Here is a 24,401-nt window from a genome sequence, read left to right as displayed (position 1 = left end):
ACTGATCATATCTCCCTGGAAAACAAGAGAACAAGGGCTACAGAAAACTTTTGGCTTGTATGTTTTCAGAACACTCTTATCATTAGCCAAGAACAAGAGATGTGTTCCACCAATGCAAAATAAATCAGTGCAATGAATGAAAAGGGGCTGTTGTGGCAGAGCAGGGCATCAAAGTTTGGAGATGTCTTTGTCCTCCTTGTACGTGCCTGGCTTGTAGATGACTCCTCTGTTGTCTTCACCTCCCTTTTTGCAGCTAAAATAAAACAAATGTATTAAATAATTGTAATTCCAATGAAGAAAAAGCACCACTGGTTACTGAAAATGGCCCATTATGCGTGCATGAGATTATTTTTCTCTGTACCAGTGCAAATGTCACAGTAGCTTATTGTTAGAAATATTTCAGGAGAAGACATTCTGTGTGGCAGAATCAATGCTGGTTGCAAAGGAGTCAGGCTGTAGAAAGGTTTGTAATTTTAGTCTTTTTTCAAAAATTTGGCGTTGGTGGCAAACAGTCTGGCTAAATGATCTCTTGTCAGTACAGATTTCTTCCCCTTAAATGATGTGACCTTTGGGAGAGTTTTTTTCTAAAACTCTGTTCCCCTTTTGTTTTAATTACTATTCTAGGAAGAAATGAAAGAATTCGAGAAGCAGTGCTAGCAAAAAGAATAAGAAAAAATGGCAATTGAGAAACATAAAAACTGGGTGAGTCTCTTACTGACGCAGCCTGCTTGTCCACCTCTTGGAAAGGGACTCTCATTTCCTAACGGCTTGGGGGAGCAGTCTGTACAGAGAGTGGAAACTGGTTTTGTGTTCTCCCTGGTACTCACATACAATTCCCTATTTCCTGTCCGTGTATCTTTTAAGGGGTTTACATGAGCACTGTTCCAGTAATTATTACTTTGTGGAAAAACAGCCTTATATGGTTGCTTGTCACCAAAACCAACCATTCCTACAATGGCAGAATGGTGGCCCCTGTGGCACAAAGGTTGCAGCGAGTAGCCATATAAACATATTTTGCTGTCAGTAAAATAGAATTACTTTAGAGTACATGATATAGGAGAAATAATATCTATAGTGATAAAAACAGATCAAAGCTTGTAGGAAGAGATTGTATCTTATAAAAGATCAAACATCACCACTATAAAAAATGTACAAGGTTTCAGACAAACAAGCTCTTCTTTGTGTGAGAAGGAAAATTTGGTTTGACTTCTTTGCCTGTGATGTGACCGCCGGACATCTTACCTTTTCCTCTTCAGTAGCCAGAAGGCTACTGCAAGAATGATGAGAACTCCCAGAATGCAGCCTGTCACAACAGAAACAACAAAACCTAGGAAAAGAAGGAAAGCATATGAAACAGTGAATTCAATTTACTTGAGAGGAGAAGGTTAGTCTCTAATCCGTCATAACATTTGCATTCTGCATCTGCAACTTTCCTACAGCCTGCTCATACCACTTTCCAATTATGGAATGGATAACTTTGCATAGATGTCTACTGGAAGGTCCTAATCCCACAACTGGATCCACAGTTCACAATCTGTGCATTTAGACACCCACTGAAGTCGCAAAGCCAACATGCAGGCACAGGCACAGCAGATCAGTCTTTGGATTTCAATGCTATAATGTATAAGAGAGTGTAAGCAAAACTGGAGAATTAAACCCAGGCAACTAAGATGTTAAAATTTGATGCCTTTTGTTTTTTCGAGGCAGAACACTGTTGAATGTGGACAGCTGAAGAGTGACATGCTTTGTTGTTGAGAACGTTGCTTAAAGGCATCTAAGAAGGTAAGAATGAATTCGGGATATTAGTATGAAGAACTGAGTGATCTCATGTTTGCATTGAGACGTTAAGAATTACCATTATAATGCCGTCTTTGATAATGACCTTCATATATAATTTGTCAATGAAAGTTTTTTTTTTATTTATTTTGGACTTCCCAAAGATCCTGAAGGTGAGCACTCTTTATTTAACTGCATTTTCAGAATTCATTTACACATTGTTTTTTATATTTTATGAAATGAAATTATTTCTAAGCAAGATCAGAACCTTTGGGAGTGAAACTGACAGGTTTCATGTGTTCCATCTAAATATTTTCTTTTATTAAATCAGCTGTTGAGAAAACAAGTCTACAAGGTGGAGTTTAACCTAATCCCATTTAACACATTAGATTCTCTATTAATTTTAAGTCCAACTGATTAGAAGAAACTTGCAATCCATGGAGTTGAAGAAAAACTGTATTTCAAAAAAGGAGAGTTTTTTTATAGTAAAATAGGTGTGTCAAATGGACAAAAAAGTATAAAACCAAATAGATAATTGTAGAAACAGTTTATAGTTTGAAGAGGAAGGGTAGGGGGCATTTCTGTTTGATGAAAAGACATTCTTGCAAAATTTAGTTAGACAGTATTTCAGCACGGTGCTATAATCAAAACTAGACACCAGTTCTCATTTAACTTGTGGGCAGAGGAAGGTTTGAACACTGTAATAAATTTCAGCTGTGTATATGTGAAACTGATTTCATTGGAATAGATTGCTGACAGGCAAAATACATTATAGACATGTTTGAGTTTTGCTGAATAATCCGTTAAGATTAGAGACATTTTGAAATGTAGTACTTGTTAATAGTGAGTATGACATTGCATTTTAATTATTGGCATCAAAATGTGGATGATGGAACAGTTTGCATTTTTGATACAACACACAGCTCAACGGCCCCATCTTGTGGCATCTGTGCTCGGGTGAAGATGGAAGCCCTTGTCATTGAAAGGGCAGAAAAATTAATCTGAAAACCTGCTTTATAGGGGCTTACTGTGTGCACAACAGGATTTCTTTCACAAATTTCTATCGTTGCCTGTCCCAAGCCATGATTCTGTGTACGGCCTCTCCTTCCCTTCTTAACAAACATGCCCTGATCCTACCTGTGGCACAGCTGGCTGCATCAGGCTGGGCACTTGCAGCCAGCAACCAGGTGCACGTTAATTGTACCTTTTCTTTTTTACTTTGAGGTGAGGGGCTGCACCTGTGAGGGAGCCTTTGTGACCGTAGTAAGTGGAATGTGAGATTACAGGGGTGATTGATGAATACCTTTTTTGAAATGGGTAGAACATTTTTCTATGGTTCACTGATGGAGTCAATGAGCTTTTGTAATTAAATGTACTTAGACTGAATGGGGTTTCTGTTAAAGTAGCACTCAGCAATGCCTTTTGTAGCCATAGAGACGAGTTCTTGGGTGAGAACAGCAGGATGGGCAATAACCCATACAATTCAACTCTGGTAAATCATGCCAACTTTAAAGATACATTGAAAATGCTTTTATAGCTGGTGTCACCTCTGCGTGGGAGCCAAATAATGTGGCTTAATAGAGGGAGAGCCAAATGTTATTCTTGGGTTTGGCACTGGTTCACAGCAACAATTTTGAGAAAGTCACATCTGGGTCAAATTTTCCCCCATAGATGGAAATAATAATGCTTACACTATTTCTGTGAAGTGTTTAGAGATTCCTGGATGAAAAGCATAGTATCTGATTTTCAGTTACTGGGACCATGGATTGTAACTCTCTACCTTTTATTTTTAAGCATTGAGTGTGATTTACAGTAAGAAGGTAGTCAAGTGCTGAAAGGTCAGCTTAAGAAACAGATGGAAAACTGCATTTCCCCTTTCTGGCTGACCAGTCTGATTCAGAAAATCATAGATGCGGTTAGCAATCAGCAATATACCCTTGCCAAGACTACCAGGTATTGAATCTGCACGAATTGAGAGGGTAGAAAAAGTAAAAGATGGATCTCTAGGAGTCCACGGTGAACTGGTCTTAAATGTGAGGTAGCTGCTTACTCCAGAATTTATGTTACTTCAGTAAGTGTTTCTGCAGTGACATTGCTATAGTGGATGGTTTGTGCATGGATTTAAGAAAGACCCCACAGAGGAAGCCTTACAGTCTCAGACACTTGGCAGCTGTATTGCAAATCCTGATTCTGCTGTTTAAAATCATTGTACATAATCTGACTTGAGCAGAGATTTGAAGGGGATTACGGAAACAGCCATTCTGGACCCAGTTAGTTCTCTAGCTGGTAGCCAGTGTTTGAGATTGGACGTTTGGGAAGAAAGTTTTAACCCTCTTTCTGGTCATAAAAGAATGTCACAGAGGACAGGGATATTTCTAGTTGGCCACAAAAGCAGAAAAAGGACTGACATACTCTGGTTCATTCCTCTTTTCACTCTTTAGCCGTCTTTTAGTTTACTCAAAATATTGTTTGTGCAACTAATACCAGTTTGTATATTAATCATGAGGCTCATAAAGATTGTTGATGATCTAGTAAATCTAGTGACAAGAAAAGTACTCATTTTAAAATGAGATTAAATTGAGGCATGGTTCACCATCCATTATAATCTGCAAGTGGTGGCATAGGGACCTGATAAGAGGCATGAGTATAGAATAGAATATTATGACTATGGCTTTATACGGTATACAATGAGAAATCAAGGAACAAAACAACCAGCAAAATCCCAAGTGTGACTTGTGTATGCCCTGTTTGGGAGTTATATATAGTCACAGAAATAACCTGACTGCTCATATTGCAGTCAATAAAAAAGGTTTCCACTTGTTACCAACAGTATACAAACAAATCAGTTTTCTTAGCTGATAAATTGATAGGGAGGCTTTTGCTGCATTGTCACTGGAGCTCTGGAGATTATGAAACATAGAGATATGAAGCAGAGCTGGAGAGTAGGAAGTTATGGCTTCCTGTGGTTCAAGCCATATAGTCAGTCAGCTCAGAACAGTTAAAAATTTTTACTTCAGTAAAAATAGAGAGAAATGAAGGTCTAAAACATTAGAACTCAATGAAAGAAATGTGCTTAAGTAGCATGGACAATAGCATCAACATACTTATTTAAATAATTACTAAGTTATGTGCAATAATTCCAGAGAAGGCACTCAAAAGAAACTTCATGGTAGAATTATGTTCCTCTTATGGGAAGCCTTAGAAAGATTTTACAATGTTTCCATGAGAACTGATATGGTCCCCAGCCACGGAATGACTTCTGAAATTGTCTCAGGGTTTTATCTCAAAGATGGAGATTTCCTTCAAATAAGGGCCAAATGCTGCTGATGCTCCACACTGCTCCAGTTGTAAGTTTTGATGCAGCTAATGTGACAAAGAGACCAGCCAACTTTTGATGACAATTCTAAATCGTCTCTGATTTCAGAGAAATGTTTTGTCTGGGATTTGTTTTGGCTGATCTCTAATTTTCACTTTCCTTCTTTATAGCTTTGTATTAGAAAAGATATACTATGAAAGGGAGTGTCTGCAGAGGGGAATGGCAGGAACAGCTACTGCAGTTTGCCTGCAGTTCCCTGCAGTGGCTATTGTGTGAAATTTCCCAATACAGACAACTCCTGTTTTCCATTCTTTCATCTACACAGTGAAGAGACTAGCAGGCAAATTTCAAGTCATGTGCTAACATGTTTTATTGTTTTAAAAGTTTACTGCTTGACCAGTCTTTTTTGTGAAGTCTACTTTTTCTTTCAAAAATCTTTTACTCTCACTTTCAAATAGTATAGTGGCTATAGTATTTCACATCGCTTCAGTGTATGTGCCAGCTTTACAACTGCTTGAAAGTATTTTTTTGCAAGACAACACAGAAAGTGGAACAATATATTTAGCATAAACAATATATGTGAATGCCTTACTGTATGGCACAGCTCAGCTTCTCACCACATATGCAGGTTTTTGTGCAACCTCCTTCCTCCCTCCTAACCTATGCATTGTCATTGTGTAACACTGTGTAAATAAGCTTTCAAATCAGTTCTTCCTCATAAGATCGTGATTTTTTTCATTTGTAACCCTGGATAATACAATCCAGTGTTATGAATTATTTCTATTTGTCAAGTTTGAATTCCTCAAGAACCTCTTCTGATTCTATGTAGTTTCCCCAAAACAGTCTCACTAAAAGGCAAAGTTATGATTCCCTTTAAATGTGTGGTCAGCATAAAACCAATCCTGATATTGCTGACACCAGCAAATGTCACTGGTGAGACCAGGCCAGCTTGAGCACTTACGCTGACTGAAACAGCTCAGCCGCAGAGAACTGTTTAGTGTTTGGAGTGACAGCAAATATTTCTGCTAAGCATGACAAGGCCAAGCATGTCTTCCTTCTCTTATCTCCTTGCCTTTGATCAGAAGGGTTGCAGGGCTTGCCTGATACTCATTGTGGAAAATAACCTTCTTATGTACTCTTCATGAGTACCTTATTCTTGGACAGTTGCCCGTGCAATCATGAGGTAAGAGAAGGAAATGGAACAAAGTGAACTATGGGAAAATGAGATTTTTGTATTTTTGTAGTGGTAAAGTACAACAGGACTTTCAAGTTTACACAAATCACTGTGCACTGTTTCTTTGCATAGAAGTATTCATACAGCTTACCTTCACGGAAGGAGATAAAAACCAGCCTTTCATGAAATTCCTGAACATTTCGGAAGTTGTCGACCATTTCCAGTGGTTCTGGGTCATCACTCTCTGTGCAGTACATGGCTGTTTCCAGTGCCAATAACTGTAGAGGGAAGCAGCCTGTTCAGCTCCCAGAATACAGAAAAAGCAACCCCAGTGTAGGATCACTGAGAGTGTGTTTTAAGTCAAAGGGAAGAGTTAAGTAATGAAGTAATACTTAAGTCTTACACTGCTGTGAGCCAAATACAGAATAATGTGTAAACAGTGTGGCATCTCCAAACCCATACCTGTATTTTGTTTGCATCCTCATAAAATTAATCTTGCTTAGTGAGGATCCATCCGCCAGGAAGACTGGATGGAAGGAAAGATAGTGACCCTTTGCAGCATGTTCTCCATAGCACGAATCTCCTAAGCAGTACTAAAAGCTATTTTATGAAAGAACTCTCTACTTTGGTAAAAACGTGATCTGGCAGAGTGGACAAAATTAAGAATGGACTTTCATAACAAGGAGCGTGCAGTAATTTAAGCAGAGATTTTGATAATAATGTTTTTCTCCTGTTTTTATAATTAGGTGAATCAGAAGATAGTGATTGGGAGTTTATAGGCTATGTAAGTGGCCACATAAGAACAAAAAAAGTTAATTAGGTGAGCACAAAAAACATAAATTGGAGAAAAGCCAGGGGATTCAAGATTGACAAATAACACATCATGTGCTTTTTAGAAACTTAACCTCTACCTAACCTACCATAGGATCAAAGTATAGTGAACAGGGTTCAGACATGAATCCTGAACAAAAATTATCTTGAAGTGACTCATGGAAAGACTCAAAGCGGGGAGTAAGTACATAGTGAAAATAGAAATTAATCTCAACTGATGGTGACTTTTCAAGCTGATACTATACTAATGGCTATGCAGGTGTCTGTCCTTTATTTATTCTGATTCTGAAAATGTGCTAACCACAAATGGAATAGGATATTGATTCATGTCAGTTCTTTGAAATTCTTCCCACTTAGAGGATTTTAACAATGATCATCTTTCAATTGTACAGGAATGCAAGAGAAATCCAGGAAATGAGAATATGTGTTTACTGTTCTTAAGCAGACACCAATCAGAAAACATATGCTGTATTGAAACTTGCCTGCTCTTGTGAAATTTTAACGGGGTGTCGGAAAACTGTCCAGAGAACACTAGGGTAGCAAGGAGGAGTTGTCAAGGATCCTTCATAGCGATAATACTCATCCAGTCTGTCAGGAAGCAGTTCTCGAACATTGAAACCAGGGACTTGGACCATCTGATCTAAAATAGGGGATTCGTGTTAAATGCTGCATCATTACTACACAGGTAGTGTACCAGTGAAGTGAATTTGCTTTTCATTAAGTAGGAGGCATTTAGTCATATCACTAGGAAAAAACAAATACATTTTAACAAATATTATGTCAGTTTAGTAAGGAATCTTGTTTTAGATACTAAATCAGAATTCTGTAAGATAAACTGTGGCCATATTAACGAAAAAACATCATGTGCAAGAAATAAGGCCCAGTCAAAAACATTTGGTGCATGCCAGCCATACGCTCTTCATAGAAAGGCACTGCATTTATAAGTCTTTCACAGTTTGTGACAGGTTTGCCTGGGTTTTCTGGACTATTTCTTCAAGGAGTTCAATCCCTCTCAGTGTGACTCTTAGCCATTCTCAATCCAATTGCAGGCTCACGGCCACTCACCCTTGTATTTCACATTCCGGAAGTGCCTGAAGATCTTTTCGTAGAATGGGTTGAAGGGTCCAATCTGTAATGAGGAGGTTATTAACAGCTGTGCAAATCACCGTCTTCTGAATATGAGTCTTTACTTCTGCACACAGCAGACAGAAGTGTATGACAGCCTCTGTCATAAGGCATCCCCACTGTCCAGATATTCATATAATAGAATGGTGTAAGTATTCTTTTTACTCAAAACATTAAGACTGTTCTTGGAACCCCAGTAATGCTCTTATTTGCTCCAGAGCCATTAGAGCTGCTTTGCCATAATGCTGTCTTAACAACTGCAGTGTAGACCTCTTGTGTGCACTTGAAAGGCCCTATTGCCCTTGCCTGTTGAGCATGCTGTGCAAATGAAGAGAAACCATTTCTTCTGGGAACATTGCAGGCATAAGTTCTCAACTGACAGGCTTCTCACATCATCTACTGGTTTCTGCTCAAAGCCACATTTTTCCACCCACAAATATTTTTCAGTCTGCTGCTCCTCACAGTCCAGGAAGATAAAGAATGACACTATTGGGTACCGCAGGGCGGCTGGCAAGGGCTATAACTCAACTATCAAACAAGACCATGTTTTTCAACTGCTACCAGCAGCTTTTCAGTCTAATAATCAATGCCTTTTTTATGAATTCTTTAGAGTTGGTGCTTAGCAACTCCTCTGACAACCAGACAACGTAGTAAACTGGTAGCCTTAGATCAACTGTAATAGCCACCAGCTGTCTGAAACTTTTTCAAAGACCTAATCTTCATTGTTCTCTTATTTGATTTTTAAACACCATTGCTTAGAAATAACCAGAATCCCAGTATGATTTCCTAGCATAAGATACAATACTCTGACACTTTTCACAGCTGCAACTTCCAAATGAACTTAAATTTAACACAAAATTATTGTCAAAGTCTTAGAGCTGCTAGGAAGTGAGCTTGGATAATACTAATGAGAATTAGACCTTTGTTTGCTAACTAGAACATATTCACTTTTTTGAAATGTGAAAATCTGAGTGTTTTCAGTTTCTTTTTAAGCTGCGGAAAATCCTCACATTTTAAAATCATCTTTATAGGTATTTTATTGAAGAGTTTAATCTTCAAGAAAAAGGAGAATTATATATGTATAAGCTTCTAAAAATTTTTCTTTCAGATTGTCATTATCTTTAATTGCTTGTATGTGGGGCTTTAGAGGGGAAAATTGGAAAGCTGTCCTTCTGTCATCTTAAAAAGGCACTGAATGTACTTGTTTACTGTAAGCTGTGATTCAAAGAATCTGGGAAGTTTGCGACCTGAAGACTGTGGTCAAATCCTAATTACAGTGGCCAAAGCCAGGGCTGTGACTGCCTCTGCCTCTCTGCTGTGTTAAAACTGCTTCATGCCACAATAGGCAGTTTTGACTGACCTTGAAATTCACTGTTGTCTGCTGTTTGATAAACTCTACTAATACTTAGTTTGTAAATGAATGCAAAAATGGATTTTACATAGCTCAAGTGAATTTGCTGAAAATCACAAGGAAATATTCAGAATTCCTCTTTTCTTAAAATTTGTTCCTGTTGAGCTATGTGCTGCTGGAATCTGACCCTTTTTCATGAAAGAGAAAAGGAAGAACCTTTATTCAGCCACACCATCACTGAATAATCTAGGTAATTTTGTATGTTAAATGTCTCCGGTGACTTAGTGATTGAAAGCATATTCTAAACAAAAAAAAGAGGGTCCAGCATCCTACCTCAAGAAGAATAGCCAAAACCGCCAGTCCGTCAGATTTGTCCATTGCTGCTGTTACATCTGGATATTTCTCAGAGTTGTAATGTACAATATGCAGCTACAAAGAATGAGATACTATGTTACGGTAATGTCTGGGGCATACTGACATTTCTGCTTCACAGCTAAAAAGGAGCAGTGTGGTAACCTCGGGCTAAGACAATACAATGGGATCCTTCAGTGATTTCTGGGTGTAGTGGTAAGATCTTTTTAGAGAAAAGCAAAAGGTCCAGGACTCCCACTCCCAGCCACGCTGTAGCAGAATTACCCCCCCTCTACATAACGGGGGAGTTGGGGGGAAGAGAATCAATCACTTAAGCTTCAAGTCATCCTGACTGTAGGAGTAGTAAATTTTTATGAAAAACTAACACTTTAGCACTCTTGGGGCTCTCCGATGCTTAGAATGCAAAATCAGTGTTAAATGTAACTAGAGAAGAAACAGATTTCTAAGGTGCTGTTATGCAAGCAAATTATTCTGACAGATTTATCTTGTAATCATTTGGGGGTAAATATCCGATTGTTACTGCTTTTCAAAATCTATTCCCAAATCCATAATATAGGATTAGAAAAGATAACGAATAGTTCTTCACTGGATAGAAGGAGGTGAGTGAAGGCAGACAGAGAAGCAATGTCGTACAGCTAAAAGGTATACCTGGTTTACAGAGAAGAATCAAGGTGTCAAATATGTAGCAATTTGCTTGCAATTACTCAAGTGACCCAGTGCCCCCTAAATTCTCTCTGACTTGCGGCAGTACATCAGAGTCCATCCTTTATCCAGTGCACAATGCATTTTTTTCTTAGTATATAACCAGATCATAAACCCTTGGATTACAACCTTGCAGCCTTTTAGAGTCATATACGCAAGATAAAGATCCCACCTTGGAGATCTGTGGGACCTTCCCAACCTTCTTTGTTTCTTTCCCTGATCTGAGCTTGTCTTACCTCTGCTGCAAAATGCTTCCCACTGACTGTGTGCTCGGAGCCTTCTGACTTGTTTCTGTTTCCCCAGTGCAGGTGAAGTTGAGATGCTGTGTATTCAAATGGGAGGTTTCTGATGTACATAGTAGGCGACAGATACATTTTCACTGTGAGCAGACCAAAACCAGATGGGATTAAATGATACCACAGCTTTCAAGCACAGGGCAAATAAAAATACTGTGTCTAAGTGTATTATGTATCGAGCGTGAACAAAGCAGATTCTTAACTCAAATCTATCTCAGTCTGTGGTAGGAGATACACACTTCAGTTGACATTTACCCTTCATAGGGAATTCAGGAGAATTTAGAATGTACTCTTTTTCTATTTTTTTAAACTAAAGGAACTGAATGTGAGAATTGATACTAATGGTAATCTTTTTTCTCCCTGAATGCAAAATTATCTCAGTCTTATCGGAGAGAGTTATTGACGTGTCAAAGCAAAACTTAGATTCATGTGCCTTCTTTCAGTCCCCTTATAATGGTTAATAAATTAATATTTCTCATGGTATTTTTAAACTCTTGTTATATTGAACTCCTCTGCCTCTTAATCTTTTAGGAGCATATGGCAAAACCAAATAAACTTCCTGCTCCCCCCAGAGCATTGATGTCAAGCAGCACGATAATCGCAGGCCTTAAGAACTAGCATTTCCTCTCTTGACATGCTGCAGGGAGGCCTTTGGATGCATTGCCTTCCCTTCTGCTCACTAATGCTCTCCGGCGTGGAAGACAGCCTGGGTTGGGTTTTTTTTTGTGTAGAAATTTTAGTAGTAATTCTCAACACAGCAGAATCTGAGTTGTTCACTGGAGAAGTTTGGTACTTCATGTAGCAACAGTTTATGTAAAGTACAGATCAATTTCTTTGAAATTTATTTTTATTAGTTTCCAGTATTAATGCAGTTTGTTTCTGGCATGTCCCAGACATGTTTTGCAAGGGAAACAAGGCTTAAAACCTTAATGAAGGAACAAACCTATGTATTTTTATGCGAGTGCTAAAAAAGTTGTTTTTGAGCTCTGCTGTTTTCATTCTAGCTGAAGTAGGTAATTGCATCTGGATTAGCTGGCCGGTGAAGCACATTAATTATATGTAGGAATGACTTGTACCAAAATACTAAGCATCCTGCTTATTTCCTCTCTAGCCATAAGAGAAGATAGCAGCAGATGGTGGAATGATCACTCTAACAGAGGCTCATTTTTCATTACTTGGAGCGTTAGGATTTGTATCTCAGTGAGGTTTCTCGAGTGGGTCACATGTCCCCTGCTTTCTAGGAGGGCTCTGACTTTAGAAGTGAGTTCCTGTTTTTAATGAGAGGGACTGTGTATTTTGTCTTGGCTTTCATTACGAAGCAGATTAACTTCTTGTTTAAGGGTCAAGATCTGACAATGTTAATCCCGTAGGCGCTACGAGTAGTTTGCTTTTACCTGTGTGACTATTATGTAAAGGACAGGATCTCAGTGTTGTTCTTCTGTCTCCACCTGCTCTATGGCACTGTTAAAGTCCACAATAACAATGTTTCCTTCTCTGCCTGTTGCCTGTCATTTACATCAGCCTAATACATTCACGCGTGACAGCACAATCTTTCACTCAGGACCAAAAAAGGCTCTTAGGAAAAGAAGGTTCACAAGAAAAGGGTGTTCCAGCCATTCCTAATCTAAAGCAACCTGGTTTTGATGGAGAAATTGATCAAAAGAAAAGCCGGGAACCATGCCCTTACTGAAGAATGGGTTTATGATGTTCTACAGAGCAGGTTTACCCCACTGAAAGAGTGAGGAAAAAAGCTGTTTGCATGTTGGGCGTCTTTTAACCAAGCATGCCAGAGACCGTTTTATAGTACAGGTTCTTTTGCTGCTTATGCAGTAGAGTAGGATACAAAGAAGAGGGGTTTTGTAACTGTTCTTATTTCTATATCTTCAAATGTTTCAGGAAGGAACAAAAAATGGTGGGACTAGCTTACTGGGATAGTATATTGTGTCAATATAGTAGACCTTTATGAGACTGCAGCTTCTCTGCTTTTACCTAATGTACTGACACTTTGATTTATACTACACTGGAGAGCATGTTCGTATGCTATTTCTAATTATTTTTGTGTCTTTTTATCTACCTGTCTTATCTTACACAAAATGGTTTCTATCTCAAGCCATAAGAATAGAATGGTCCTCCTAGGTTTTTGGTTTTTTCTTTCCTTCCTCCCTCCCTCCCTCATGTAATTCAGCTGAGTTGCTTTGATTAGACTGGAATGCCAGAGACACATATTTTATCAGTTTATCTCTTTTTAACAGAATCACCAAGTTTGTTTCTGTTTCAGAGCAATCCAACCAAAGTAATAAGAAAAGCTCGGGAATTAATTTTGACATGCTTAGAGTTCATTTAAAAACCACAGGCAATTTGGCTTACTGCAAATCTATTTGCACTTAGTATATTCCCAAGTTTCCCTAGCCTGTTCCCTAGATGTAGGTATGCTGATGTGAAGGCTTCATCATAATGGCTTAATTTCATCTGCTAATTGAAATAGTTCACCCATTAAATAAAAAATCACGAGCTCCAGCAACTCTTTTCTTTGCAATCCCTTGCTGTCATTGAGCTCCCTTACCTGAATGACCATTATTGATCAATGTGAAGTGGTCAGTGGAGGGCACGTTATAGCCTATGAATTCTAAAGGCAAGAGATTAGAATCATACTGGAGAATATCTTTGTGGAAATCTATTGGCGATTGGAAAACTCCTCCGCAAAATGGGTATTTCTTTGGCCAGGCCTTCTCTCCATCGGGACCTGTGTAAATTAACAGAGACACACATTTGTCAAGTCTTAACTATGCAATTAATATAAAAACTCCCCTGTTTTAGCCTTCACCCAAAATTTGGAAAAGACATATTTTCTGTATTTTTAAGAGGTTTTTTTTTAAAACTTAATTTCATCTTTCCGGTGTGCCATTAGATAGAAAAGGGCCAAATGCCAACAGAAATCTCACATAGAGACACTTTATTGCCCCTCCATGTTTTGTCAGTCTCAGGTGCTGCTGATGTTAACGCACCTGGGGAGCTGCAGGGCTGGCAGCTCAGGAGGAGAGGCCTGTGGGCAGCAGTACCACAGCCAGACACAGGACCCTTCACCCTCTCCTCATGGTACTGTCTCTCTGCAGGGCCCACAAGCGTGACAAGTAGAGTTTGGATCTGTGACAGTATTTGGATTATTCACTGGCATGAATTACTTTTCTCTATAGAAGTAAAAGGCATATGCACAGTAATGCAGCTATTCTAGCCTTCTGAAGAGAATTGCTGAAAGAAGTGACTTCATGTTGGCAGAGAAAAGTTTCCATACTTCTCCGTACACAGAAAGCCAGACCCTTACAGACTTTTCCTTATCGTACAAACTGTCTGGCTCTATCTAGCAATATTGCATAACCCACAGTGAAAAGCTAACTTGCAAAAATGGAAGGTGTTATGATAATATGACCTGCAATAACTTGCTCAAACTCTGGTGAAACTTTTCTTCATCACAGTCTTTTGCCTTAGGCAGGATCTACAAAGGATAGATAATATCAAGAGATTTTTAATTGTGCCTTTGATTTAATTACACATTAATAGCTAGCAGCTGTTCACAAGCTGTAAGCTGAGATCATTTGGATTTAAATACCAAAAGAGATACTTGCAACTTGTGTTTCTCCTTGACTCTGAAGATTCATTGTGATTCTTTCTAAGGCAGGAAGGTCTTTTAGGATCACCCAACCTGATCTGTGTAAGACAGGCCATTGGACCTCCCTGAATTAATTTCTACTTCAAGGAGGCCGTATGTTTCAGAAGTGAAAGAACATCTACTCTTCCTTTCAGCATTGCAGGTAAAAGATACTTAATTAGTGCCCAATGGATGATTACTTTCCTTGGCGGCTTGACAAGTAATTATCAAACACTGTGAGTTTGTCTAGCTTTGACTTTGTTTAGATAGTGATTGCTTTTAATCCTTTGCTTAGAAATTGAAGAGCCTCCTGTTCATGTACTTCTGTTCCTCATTGAAGTACTTATAGAGTACATAGTTTCTCACTTCTTTTAAACTAAATAGATTGAGTTCCTTGAGTCTTTGGTTAGAAGGCTGCTTTTCCAAACCTATAATATTCCTTGTGGCTTCTTTGAAGTCTCCCCAGTCTGTTAACATCTTCCATGAATTGTGAATGTCAGAATCTAATGTTAGGTCGGGTCATCAGTGGCAAAGCAAGTTCAGATGTTTTCTAAAGGTAAATTAACAGTCAGGAGAACATTATTAGAGGCTCACATTTTTATGTGAAAGTTTCCAAGGGTATGAATAGTGAAGGTGAATCTGACTTAAACAGTACATGTGACAGAATTGGCAAATTCACTTCTGGTGCTCAAAGACAGACTTACAAAGCTCCTGAAGATTATTCAAGACATAGGTTAGCACATGAGATTGTTTGCAGTGTGGATACTCAGACTCAATCAGTGCTTTTCAGTATAAATAGGCCTTGATGCTGCTGTAACTTACATCTTTGACTCCAGTTTGCTGCCATTCACATTAATTGCTCTTCTCTTAGATCTTCATGGTACTATCTTAAAGTTATTGAAATTCTTGTTAAAAGCTAATAAATGTTATGCTGACATAATAGAAGACTGTTACACTATCCTCTACATATATTTGGCAAATAACAGTTCCATCTAGAAGAGATTCTTGTTAAAAGCTAATAAATGTTATGCTGACATAATAGAAGACTGTTACACTATCCTCTACATATATTTGGCAAATAACAGTTCCATAAATTCCATACCCTGGGATATACATACTCAAGAATATTTCCCCAGAAAATATATATCAAGATATACCAGGAAATGGTAGTTTCTTGAGATTGAAACTTGATGTGCAAGATGACACTGAAATTTAACACTTTCCAGGGAGCTAAGGCTACAGCAGTGCCAGAAAAACTGGGGAGAAGCCTTTATTGCAAGAAGACTTCAGTAATTTTAAAAGGTTTGGGTTTTCTGTGCACTGATAAGATAGTGAGTTTGCAAGAAGACTTTAATATATTACATATCATAGGTTTGGAAACTTGATAATTAAATAGGTAATTTTTAATTGACGTATAAAATAGAAGTCTAGTCCCAGCCAGTGGAAACCATGTCATGAAGTACTACTCACTTTTCCAGTACTTTGTTTGGATGAATTGAATGCCCTTAAGAGCCAGCAACAGAGTATGGGAACTTCCACACCAACGTCAGGAGTTCAGAAGGGAAACTTTTGTGTTTTCTATAAAAAGCTGTAGTTATTGCAGTATTTATGTACCTTGATCTTTACTAGCGGTTATCCTTTTCTTGATATAAATCTGCAACTCCACTCACAGGCCTCTAAGATACAGCCATTTTTGCTTGTTTCTCACTCCTGCTTAATTAGAAAAAAAACCCAACCAAGCCAAACAAACCCCCTTTTTGATACAAAACCAGTTTTTCTAGAAACCGTGCCATGTAGGCTTCCTAATTTCAGTGCCTCAAACCTCCTGTCTCAAAGAGCTGAGCTCACTGCTGCTTGGGTTTGCATATGTGAAATTGAGATTTCCATGGTAGATAAACCACACAGCTGGAAGGCATTTCTCAGCTACCTCTGTTGAAAATGAATGATTGATTGTGAACCAGATTTTCCTTTTTCTGTGCCAGCACATTCAGATAAATTCAGTGGAGATCACATTGTGTTTACAAAGGTTCTGTCTGATCACTACTGAATAAAGAATAGCATGTGGATGCATTAAGATTGGCCTGTACTACAAGGCTCAAAAGGTATTAGCGTGAGAAGTATTGCAAAAATATCCTAGTTATTAATTTCTCACTTCTGTGACAACATTTGTGACAAAGGGAAAGACCCAGGCGTCTCAGGTGATGTTTCCTGCTATGAGGATCCCATATGGACTAATAATTGCAGAGCCATAATTGTGCCATGGGCCTGTCCTGCCCACCCAACACTAACATTCAGCTGTTGGAATGGGCAAATGAAGGTACGGAGCAGTTGGTACGGGTGGAAGTAAGACCCATCCTGCTACCACTGCTACCAATGCAGCCATAAACACATGATAATTCTATAGGGAGTGCAGACTCGGGTTGCTCAAATCCAGCCTGGGGGCTGCCTGGAAACATGAGTTTCCAGGACCATGTTCCCTACCATGCTGTAAATAAACCTGAGCCTGGCTGTGCCCTCATGTCTATTTTATAAAAGATGTCTGTAAATAAAGTAGTATTAGTTCTTTGGATGGTCTTGCTGCCCAGCTGCACAGTGAGGTGAGCAAAATACCCTCAGCGCCGTGGCTGCATGTGTCCACTGTATCATCTCCTTTGACAGCCTTCAGCTTTCCATGCCTGAGCCTTCAGCCAGCCCTGCAGCCCTGGCGCTGCTGGCCGATGCAGGACGGGTGTTCCTTTAGGAACAACAGTGGTGTCAACTCCCAGGATGTGTACATTGACTGACTTAAAAAAAGAAGAAAACAGGCCTATGAGACACCAGTGTTACCAACAGACTTTTGCTCTGATTCACAATGCTCAAGCTTCTCACAGGGTGTCCAAGTTTTCTTGATCTGAAGTAAACTAATGTCTTAAGATGCATTAAGTCAGTAACACAGGGAATGCCTGTGGTATTTTTGCAGCCAGGGCAGAGCGCTCTGCCCTGTTTTCAGCCAGCTGGAAGCCGTGTAGCTGCCGTTTGCCCAGGGCTGAGTTAGCAGTGAAGGCTGAGAGTCCAGGCTCCCTGCCACAGTAACGTGACCACATGGTTTCCATTTCACTCAGAGCACGGGCAGAGCTTAGTTATGGTATTCTGTGTGCATATGTCCAATATGTGTATGTCTTCCACATATGTGTCCAGAGGGAAGCTTGTGAGAGAGGAATTGCCAAGGGCTGTAGCTGTCTCTGTTATTCCATTCAAGTGCTGTATGAGAAATTTTGGGCATGTTCTAGTGTGTTCACTTAAAGCTGGCATTTCCTAAGGGGAGGTGGAAGGGTCTTAGCACAGGGTCTCAGCACCTCACTGAGTTGGAGTACGGTATTTGGCAACAGTAAAACTAAAGAGTTTGCAAGTTCAATTAGCCTGGTGCCTGTTTGCAACAGCTCTTGTGTCTCCTCACATGCTAAAGCACGTTAATAATTTTGTTGGCACTATTGCTTTAAACTTGGCTGCAAAGCTAGTTTTCTGCATTGTAGCTGCTTGTCCACTCTTGAGGAGTGATTCTTAGTCTTTGATTTCTTTCCAGCCCTCTTACATTACAGAAGCAGAAAGCCAGAATCCAAAGAATTGGAGCCCAGGTCTCCAGTTCCCTTCTGGGGCAGAGGACTTCTGGCCTGCACCTTCCAGCCGTACAGCAACAGTGCCACAAGCTGCATGCACGGGCTGTCCTGAGCTATGAGGCATCAGAACAATTCTTTAGTTCTTTAACTGAAATAACTTTTCTCATTATACAGCTCACCTACTTTGTCCATTTTACAGAAGGTGAAGAGTCCCATCAGAGAACACAGAGCAAGCCTGGGCCAGAGGGGGCTGAGGGCTCATGCCCCAGCTCACTGGTCTGTGCTGTTTCTTCCAGGCACTTTTTCTTGGGCTATATACAAGAGTAGTGAAATCAGGAAGAATAAATAGCATTGCTGCAGTTTGGCTAAGGAAGAGGCAAATAGAGCAGAGGTTTAGCCTTTATAGTTTCCATTATAACCAAGCCAAATGTTCATTTCTTTGGAAAACTTGCATTGAAAAGATAATGATCATGTGCAGTGTCATCTTGCTTTGCCACCGTGCCCTGAGCTGCTAATGCTGTGTCAACATTCGGTTTTACATATTGTCATACTGAACAAATAGAACTCTCAGTGACAATCAGCACCCGGACTTCTCCACCCTCAATCTTGTACCTTGGCCCTCATCTTGACATCAATCTGCACTGCAATTGTAATGGCTTGACTTCCTTTCCTTTCCTCTTGACTTAATTTTAGTGGGCGGCGTTGCAAAGTGTTGCCGGGATAAAGGTAAATGCTGGAAGGTGTAGGCTGCTGTAAGGAACCAGGTTCAGTAGGAGAGTATAGAGTGGCTCTTTTCTGGCTGACTGCAGGCTCTCTAATCACAATTTTTCTCTGTGCAGACCAGTGTTCTACCTCTGCTTTTTTCCAGGTATATGGAAAGGACTATTCTGTACAAGTTCAGTTGTCACTTTAATTTTTTGAATTTGCTATTATGTGTTTTTCTAAATATATTTGAAAATCGGTAGTTGAAGGAAAAAAATAAGAATCTGTGTTGTGAACCTTCCCTCTATTCCCCAGTACATGTTAGAAATCAGACTGCAGCATGGAAGTGCTTAACAGGAATTGATGAAGTTGGGCACTGAGAATGACATACTCTGAAATAAACACTGATTCTGGAATTCTCAGAACGGGTGTAGTAATTGATTTAAACAAGCATTACCCTGGAAAGAAGGGCAAAACTTCTACTTCGATGGTAGAAGTCTTGCTTTCCTTACTATCCAGCAGGGTTAGGTTCATCTGGTCAACATGGGAAACCCAGGCTTTTGTTACTCAAACTGTGTCAAGCTGGTTTTTCCCTAATGAGAATGTGAAGTATACATGTACACGTAAGTATATGTATGCATACTGGCAGTTAGATTAATACCTATAGACATGCAGCTGACAGTTTTGCTTACGTGAAGCAAGTCAGGTAAACTGGAGCACAGCCAAAGGGAGTAGTTATTAGCAGCAAGTTCAGTCTCAGAGGTTCTTTGTGTTGTCTTGGAGCAGCACCAAAGGCTTAAGAGCAAGCATTTTTTCCTGAGCTTCTCAGTTCTACCTACCTCTGTGGGCATGTGGCATATAAAATACTACTCTGAATGAGTAGTCAGAGGATTTGATCAACTAAAAAAAAAATTTCTAGATGATTTTTCCTGAGCAGCCATCAGATTCTTCTGGGTTAGTAGCTGACTTAAAGGACTAGTGTACAAAATAACGCAATAACACTGCTTTCCTGAATATAATTTATTCTGTCTTGTCAGTGCTGGGATTTTCAGGGAGCTGAGTCGCCAGTAGCACGATACAGGTGACTTGCTGAACTCTGACTCTACATAAAAATGAAGACCCATGTGGATAGGGAGAGATACACTCTTTGCAGAACTAGGCTGAAACGTGCTGCTGGTCTGTGATGGGTGAGGAAACAGAGGGCTGTGAGGAACTTCTGCAGTTGTGGGCCAGTCTTAGTCTGCCAAAGTTCCTGTCATTCTGCAAGGCAATTTAGAACCAAATAACTGCCTCTTACTCAGCCAGATACGAAACCTGATGGATGAATGACACTTCAAGACAATGAGCCAGATCCAAACCTGGGTAAAGATAGTGGACCCAGTAGATTCTCACCTAGATACATTTGGCACGTTGTCCTTAAAATATAGAACAAAGCCACAAATTAGTACATATAAATCAGTTAGTACTTACCAATATAAGACCATTTTGACCCTGTTCAAAGACAAAGAAAATATTGCTGTGAATATTTGAAATTGATCTTACTCTGTAAAGAAACAAATTGCCACTTAAACCCATGTACTGAATTTTGCAGTAGTTTTATCTGTCTTTCTAGCCCCAGATGTTGAGCAAAACAGACACTTCTAAAGGTTACGAACCCTTCTTGTCCAGATTATAATTATCCCTGTGATCCTGCCTATAGGGCTTGACTTTCTTGTGGTCACTTAAATCCTGAAGCGAAACTTTTGTCATGTTTTTGGGAGGGATGTTTGGTTTGTTGTTTTTTTTAATAGCCACAGACTCTGTTTATAGGTACATCCCTGGCTTTTTTCTGGTTAGGAAACGAAGGACTATAAATGAGATGTAGCTATAATGAACCCCCTCATGCCTAGTTGAGGAGTTTGAGAAACATCAGTGAATTGCCAGTTGCTACACTGAGAAGTGATGTACAGTCATTTCTGTACAGTGGCTCTGGGATTTGCCAACAGATAGGAATAAATGGACTTTAGAAAAAGGGAGTATGATACATGAACCCATGTAACTCTGAGAATCCTGGGGAATTAAGTGAGTGTTAAATTGTTAAAATTATTACTATTCATCCATTGCTTAAGGAACTGAACTTGTGTACAGTGTTTCTGCATGTCTTTGGAAATGTCTTGACATTACATGCTCTTTTTAATTTTATTTTTTTTTTGTCCTGAAACCTACACAGTTATTCAGCTTGCCTTGTAATTACAGGTGCTTGTTCTGACAGACCTGAACAGTTTTGGTTATCAGGCTAATGCAGATCTTTACTCTCAGCAAATGTAATTTTATTTCTGCTAAGAAAACTGTCCTGAATTACAAGTCTTGCAAACACTCGGTGTGTCTGTGTGTGCGTGCCTGCATGCAGGCAAATATTTATCCTTACATGCACATGTCTGCTCAGTACATGATTCTTGGCTACATTTCTTATGCTCTGAAGTGTGGTCACAGATACAGCTCTTCTCCAAAGAATGTCGTATGAAATATTTGGGATTAATTTGTAGGGATGTGCAAAACAGCTGTACTTATTCCTTTTGTATTGATATGTGCTGGGAACACTCAGCTCTCCACTTCCAGTTTGTTGGGACCGGTGTATCTTGTTCTTTTATACTGGAATTTTCAAAACAAGGTCTGTGTAATCATCCTGACTGAAGTGCCCAGGTTTCTCGTGTAGAAGAATTCATGCACTGTCTTAGATTTCAAGATGAGAAACCCCATTCTCCTCTCCCGTTCTCTCTGCAGGGGATTATCTCTTACTCAGTTGTTTTGGGGATGCTTGTGTCCTCTGGTCAGCACATTCTGTTGGTAAAACTTTCACAAAGACAGTAACTGACTGTCAACAGGTTTTAGAAATCGCCACATTCTCATCTGAGCAGGATTTGAAGAAATACTGGCTTAGCTACAATAGCTACTCTCTGCTCATGCTCTTACTGTCCATTAAAATTTGTATGAAGTGTCAAAGCTAGAATTTTTATAATCTAGAAGAACAACGTTAGAACAGTCAAGATTTTCAGTACTTTGGGTGTTTATGCCAACTGGAACAAAAATAAATGAAAGCTTAAAGTCTTTTACCAAGTGAAATTTCCCTTAGCCTGTGAGCATTTTGATGATCTGCAATTCACTACCATTATGACTTCACTGATGTGCACAGTAATAGCAACCAGTACAGGTAGGGCTGAGGCACATTTACCACTTGTTTCATCTTAACTTAGATCACAAGAATCTTCTTGATTTTGTCTGAATGAGCATGTAGAGCTGCAAAAGTGATTTGCTGCTATGGGCAAGGTTGATATTACCTTTATTCTGCTTGATAGTGAAATGAGGATGAGGCAGACTGTCACACAGTCTCCCAAAATAGGAGAAGAGTCAATAGAGTGTCTGATTCACATCGAGAAGGGAACTATCAACAGCTCCATATTGTGAGCACTCTCCTGTCTCTCTGCTCATGCTGATGAGTAACAGAGTTACATGCCGTGCATGACAGAGGAGGTTTCTAGAGCCAGAGTATCTGTGTTTCACTGATAGATATCCAGGGAATTAATATGTTTCCAATGTCACTTGGGAGCTGGCAAAGTGGGAATGCTTTTAGTTGTGAGAACCTGTGTTAGTTGTGTCTCTGACTTGGGAAGATGTCAGAGACAGGCAGATGCTGTAGCTCTTGCCATTTTATGGTACTGGCTGTCTAATTCTTAGATAGGAATTCTCCAGCATTCTCTTCAGGATGTATTGTAAGACATAAATTTTTGACACATCCTTTCACTTCCACACCTTCTGCGTTGTCAGAGAAAGCACCTGGAAAGTACCAAGCTTTATTCTGTTCTACTGGGAATCACCAAGCTCTAGGAGCCTTCAAGTGAGAAACTCTACTAGAGAATATAGCCACTTTTCAGAGAATGTATCCCCAAAATAAGAAGGTGACCTTGAAAGTTTGACTTCCACCCCTTACGTAGCTCATGCAAAAAAAATGGTAAAATGCTTATCTTGCCAGAGCTCTGTCTGAATCTGACTGCTCGGGATTACACTGCAGCCTTCAGGATTTTTGTCCCATGAATATACGTGCTGAGTAAGTCCTCTCACACAACCCTTTACAATGATTCTCCCTCATATCATACAATCACACTAGGTGGATTCTAATTAGCTTGAATGGATGAAAACGGATTATAATCAGCTTGAATAGATGAACATTAACTCCTAAAAAGAGAGTGAGGAGCGCTGACCTCCTGAAACTGGCCCTATTTAAAGAGAATGAGGTCTAGTATATGGGGTGCTTCACAGGGATTGCATTCTTTTTCTCTGGTTTAAAAATAAACAGACAGAGGGAAAGGTGTGATTCGTCCACTAGCTGAGAAGGGCCAGTCTCTTCTTCATTCTATGAGAAACAAAAAGATCACAAAGCAAGGCAAACTGAGCGTGCAAGAAGTCTGTAATGCAAACTAAATCAGAGAACAAATTTCTTTTTCCTGCACACATCAGAATACTTATTCTGAGAAATTGAAAGAAGGGTACTAACTCCAAACAAACAACTGTAAACTGCAGCAATATACAACTTTGAGCATGCTATTGAAATAGTAATAATTAAAAGATGCCAGTTTTCTTCATACATTAGCTGCCCTACGTTACAAGTGACAATAAAATAGAAAGCTGAAAGACTTTACCATTCAACGGCGCTTGCACTGAGAGTTGTATCTTTAGGAAGAAAATAAGCACAGTAGTGACTGTGACTGTACTGAAGCTCTTGACTGACATCTCAAGGAAAGACTTATAATATTCCGACCGTTCACAGGTTTCTCTGCACTCTGAAGAAACTTTCTTGTAGATGTGTGCCAAATAGCAGAATGCACACAGAGCTTCTTCTAATGAGTTATTGCCCTTCTCTCCCCTTGTCTCTCTCCTTCCTTTTAGGACTGCTTTTTATAAACCTCCTGAGACTCAACCCAAAACAAATGATGTAATCAGACCTGCCTCTAGGTCACAGCACCCTCAGAAAACTGATCATACTCTTCAGTACCTCAGTTTTAGTGAGCTCCTCACAGGGCAGACTCCAGCACGTAGAGAGGAAATTTAAATGTGTAACTTCCGAAATTATTCAGCACAGACACAAATGCTTAAAAAAGCTGTCCTCTCATGGGCCCTGCCACAGTAGAGGTTTTCTAGCCTATTTCAGAGTATATCCCTCAACTCCCATTTTTGGATCAGTGTCATTTAGCATAATGGGCCACTGTGAGGACTGGAAGGAGGGGAAGAGAAGAGAAGCTGTGTGTGGGGCTGTTAATAACTCAGAGGGACCACGGACACTTCGCACAAAAACCATCTGACTTGTCAGGAAAGGACTTATTTTAAGCTGAAAACTCTTGGAATTGGGAGAACACATAAAGCAGGGGAGAATGAAAATTCCTGAAGAAACAGCCCCAGAGTCTAATGTTACTTTGAGGACATATGTGGAGAGGGGTAAAGAGGAGCACAGGGTATAAGTTGATGTCCTGTTCTGAAGTT

At 39.6% G+C, this 24,401-nt stretch overlaps 2 protein-coding genes across 2 annotated transcripts in view; one reads left to right on the top strand and one right to left on the bottom strand.

The window, feature by feature from the left end:
* Window positions 1-60: 60 nt before the first annotated feature.
* Window positions 61-23,797, bottom strand: CA12 (carbonic anhydrase XII). Its single transcript, XM_014944435.1, has 10 exons — window positions 23,564-23,797; window positions 20,358-20,378; window positions 13,507-13,686; window positions 10,884-11,026; window positions 9,907-10,002; window positions 8,163-8,226; window positions 7,580-7,737; window positions 6,418-6,544; window positions 1,243-1,327; window positions 61-253 (listed from the first exon to the last, which is right to left on the bottom strand). Exons 1-10 carry the CDS (start codon window positions 23,652-23,654, stop codon window positions 169-171), a joined length of 1,050 nt encoding a protein of 349 aa, XP_014799921.1. The 5' UTR covers window positions 23,655-23,797; the 3' UTR covers window positions 61-168.
* USP3 (ubiquitin specific peptidase 3) overlaps window positions 1,708-24,401 on the top strand; it is an 89,075-nt gene continuing 66,381 nt past the window's right edge. The window contains exon 1 of the mRNA XM_014944433.1: window positions 1,708-1,782. The gene's annotated coding sequence lies outside the window, so the exon portion shown is untranslated. The remainder of the gene's footprint in view (window positions 1,783-24,401) is intronic.

This window comes from Calidris pugnax, unplaced genomic scaffold, assembly GCF_001431845.1.
Source record: "Calidris pugnax isolate Ruff unplaced genomic scaffold, ASM143184v1 scaffold70, whole genome shotgun sequence".
Classification (NCBI taxonomy): domain Eukaryota; kingdom Metazoa; phylum Chordata; class Aves; order Charadriiformes; family Scolopacidae; genus Calidris; species Calidris pugnax.
This window is presented reverse-complemented; position numbering and strand designations above follow the sequence as displayed.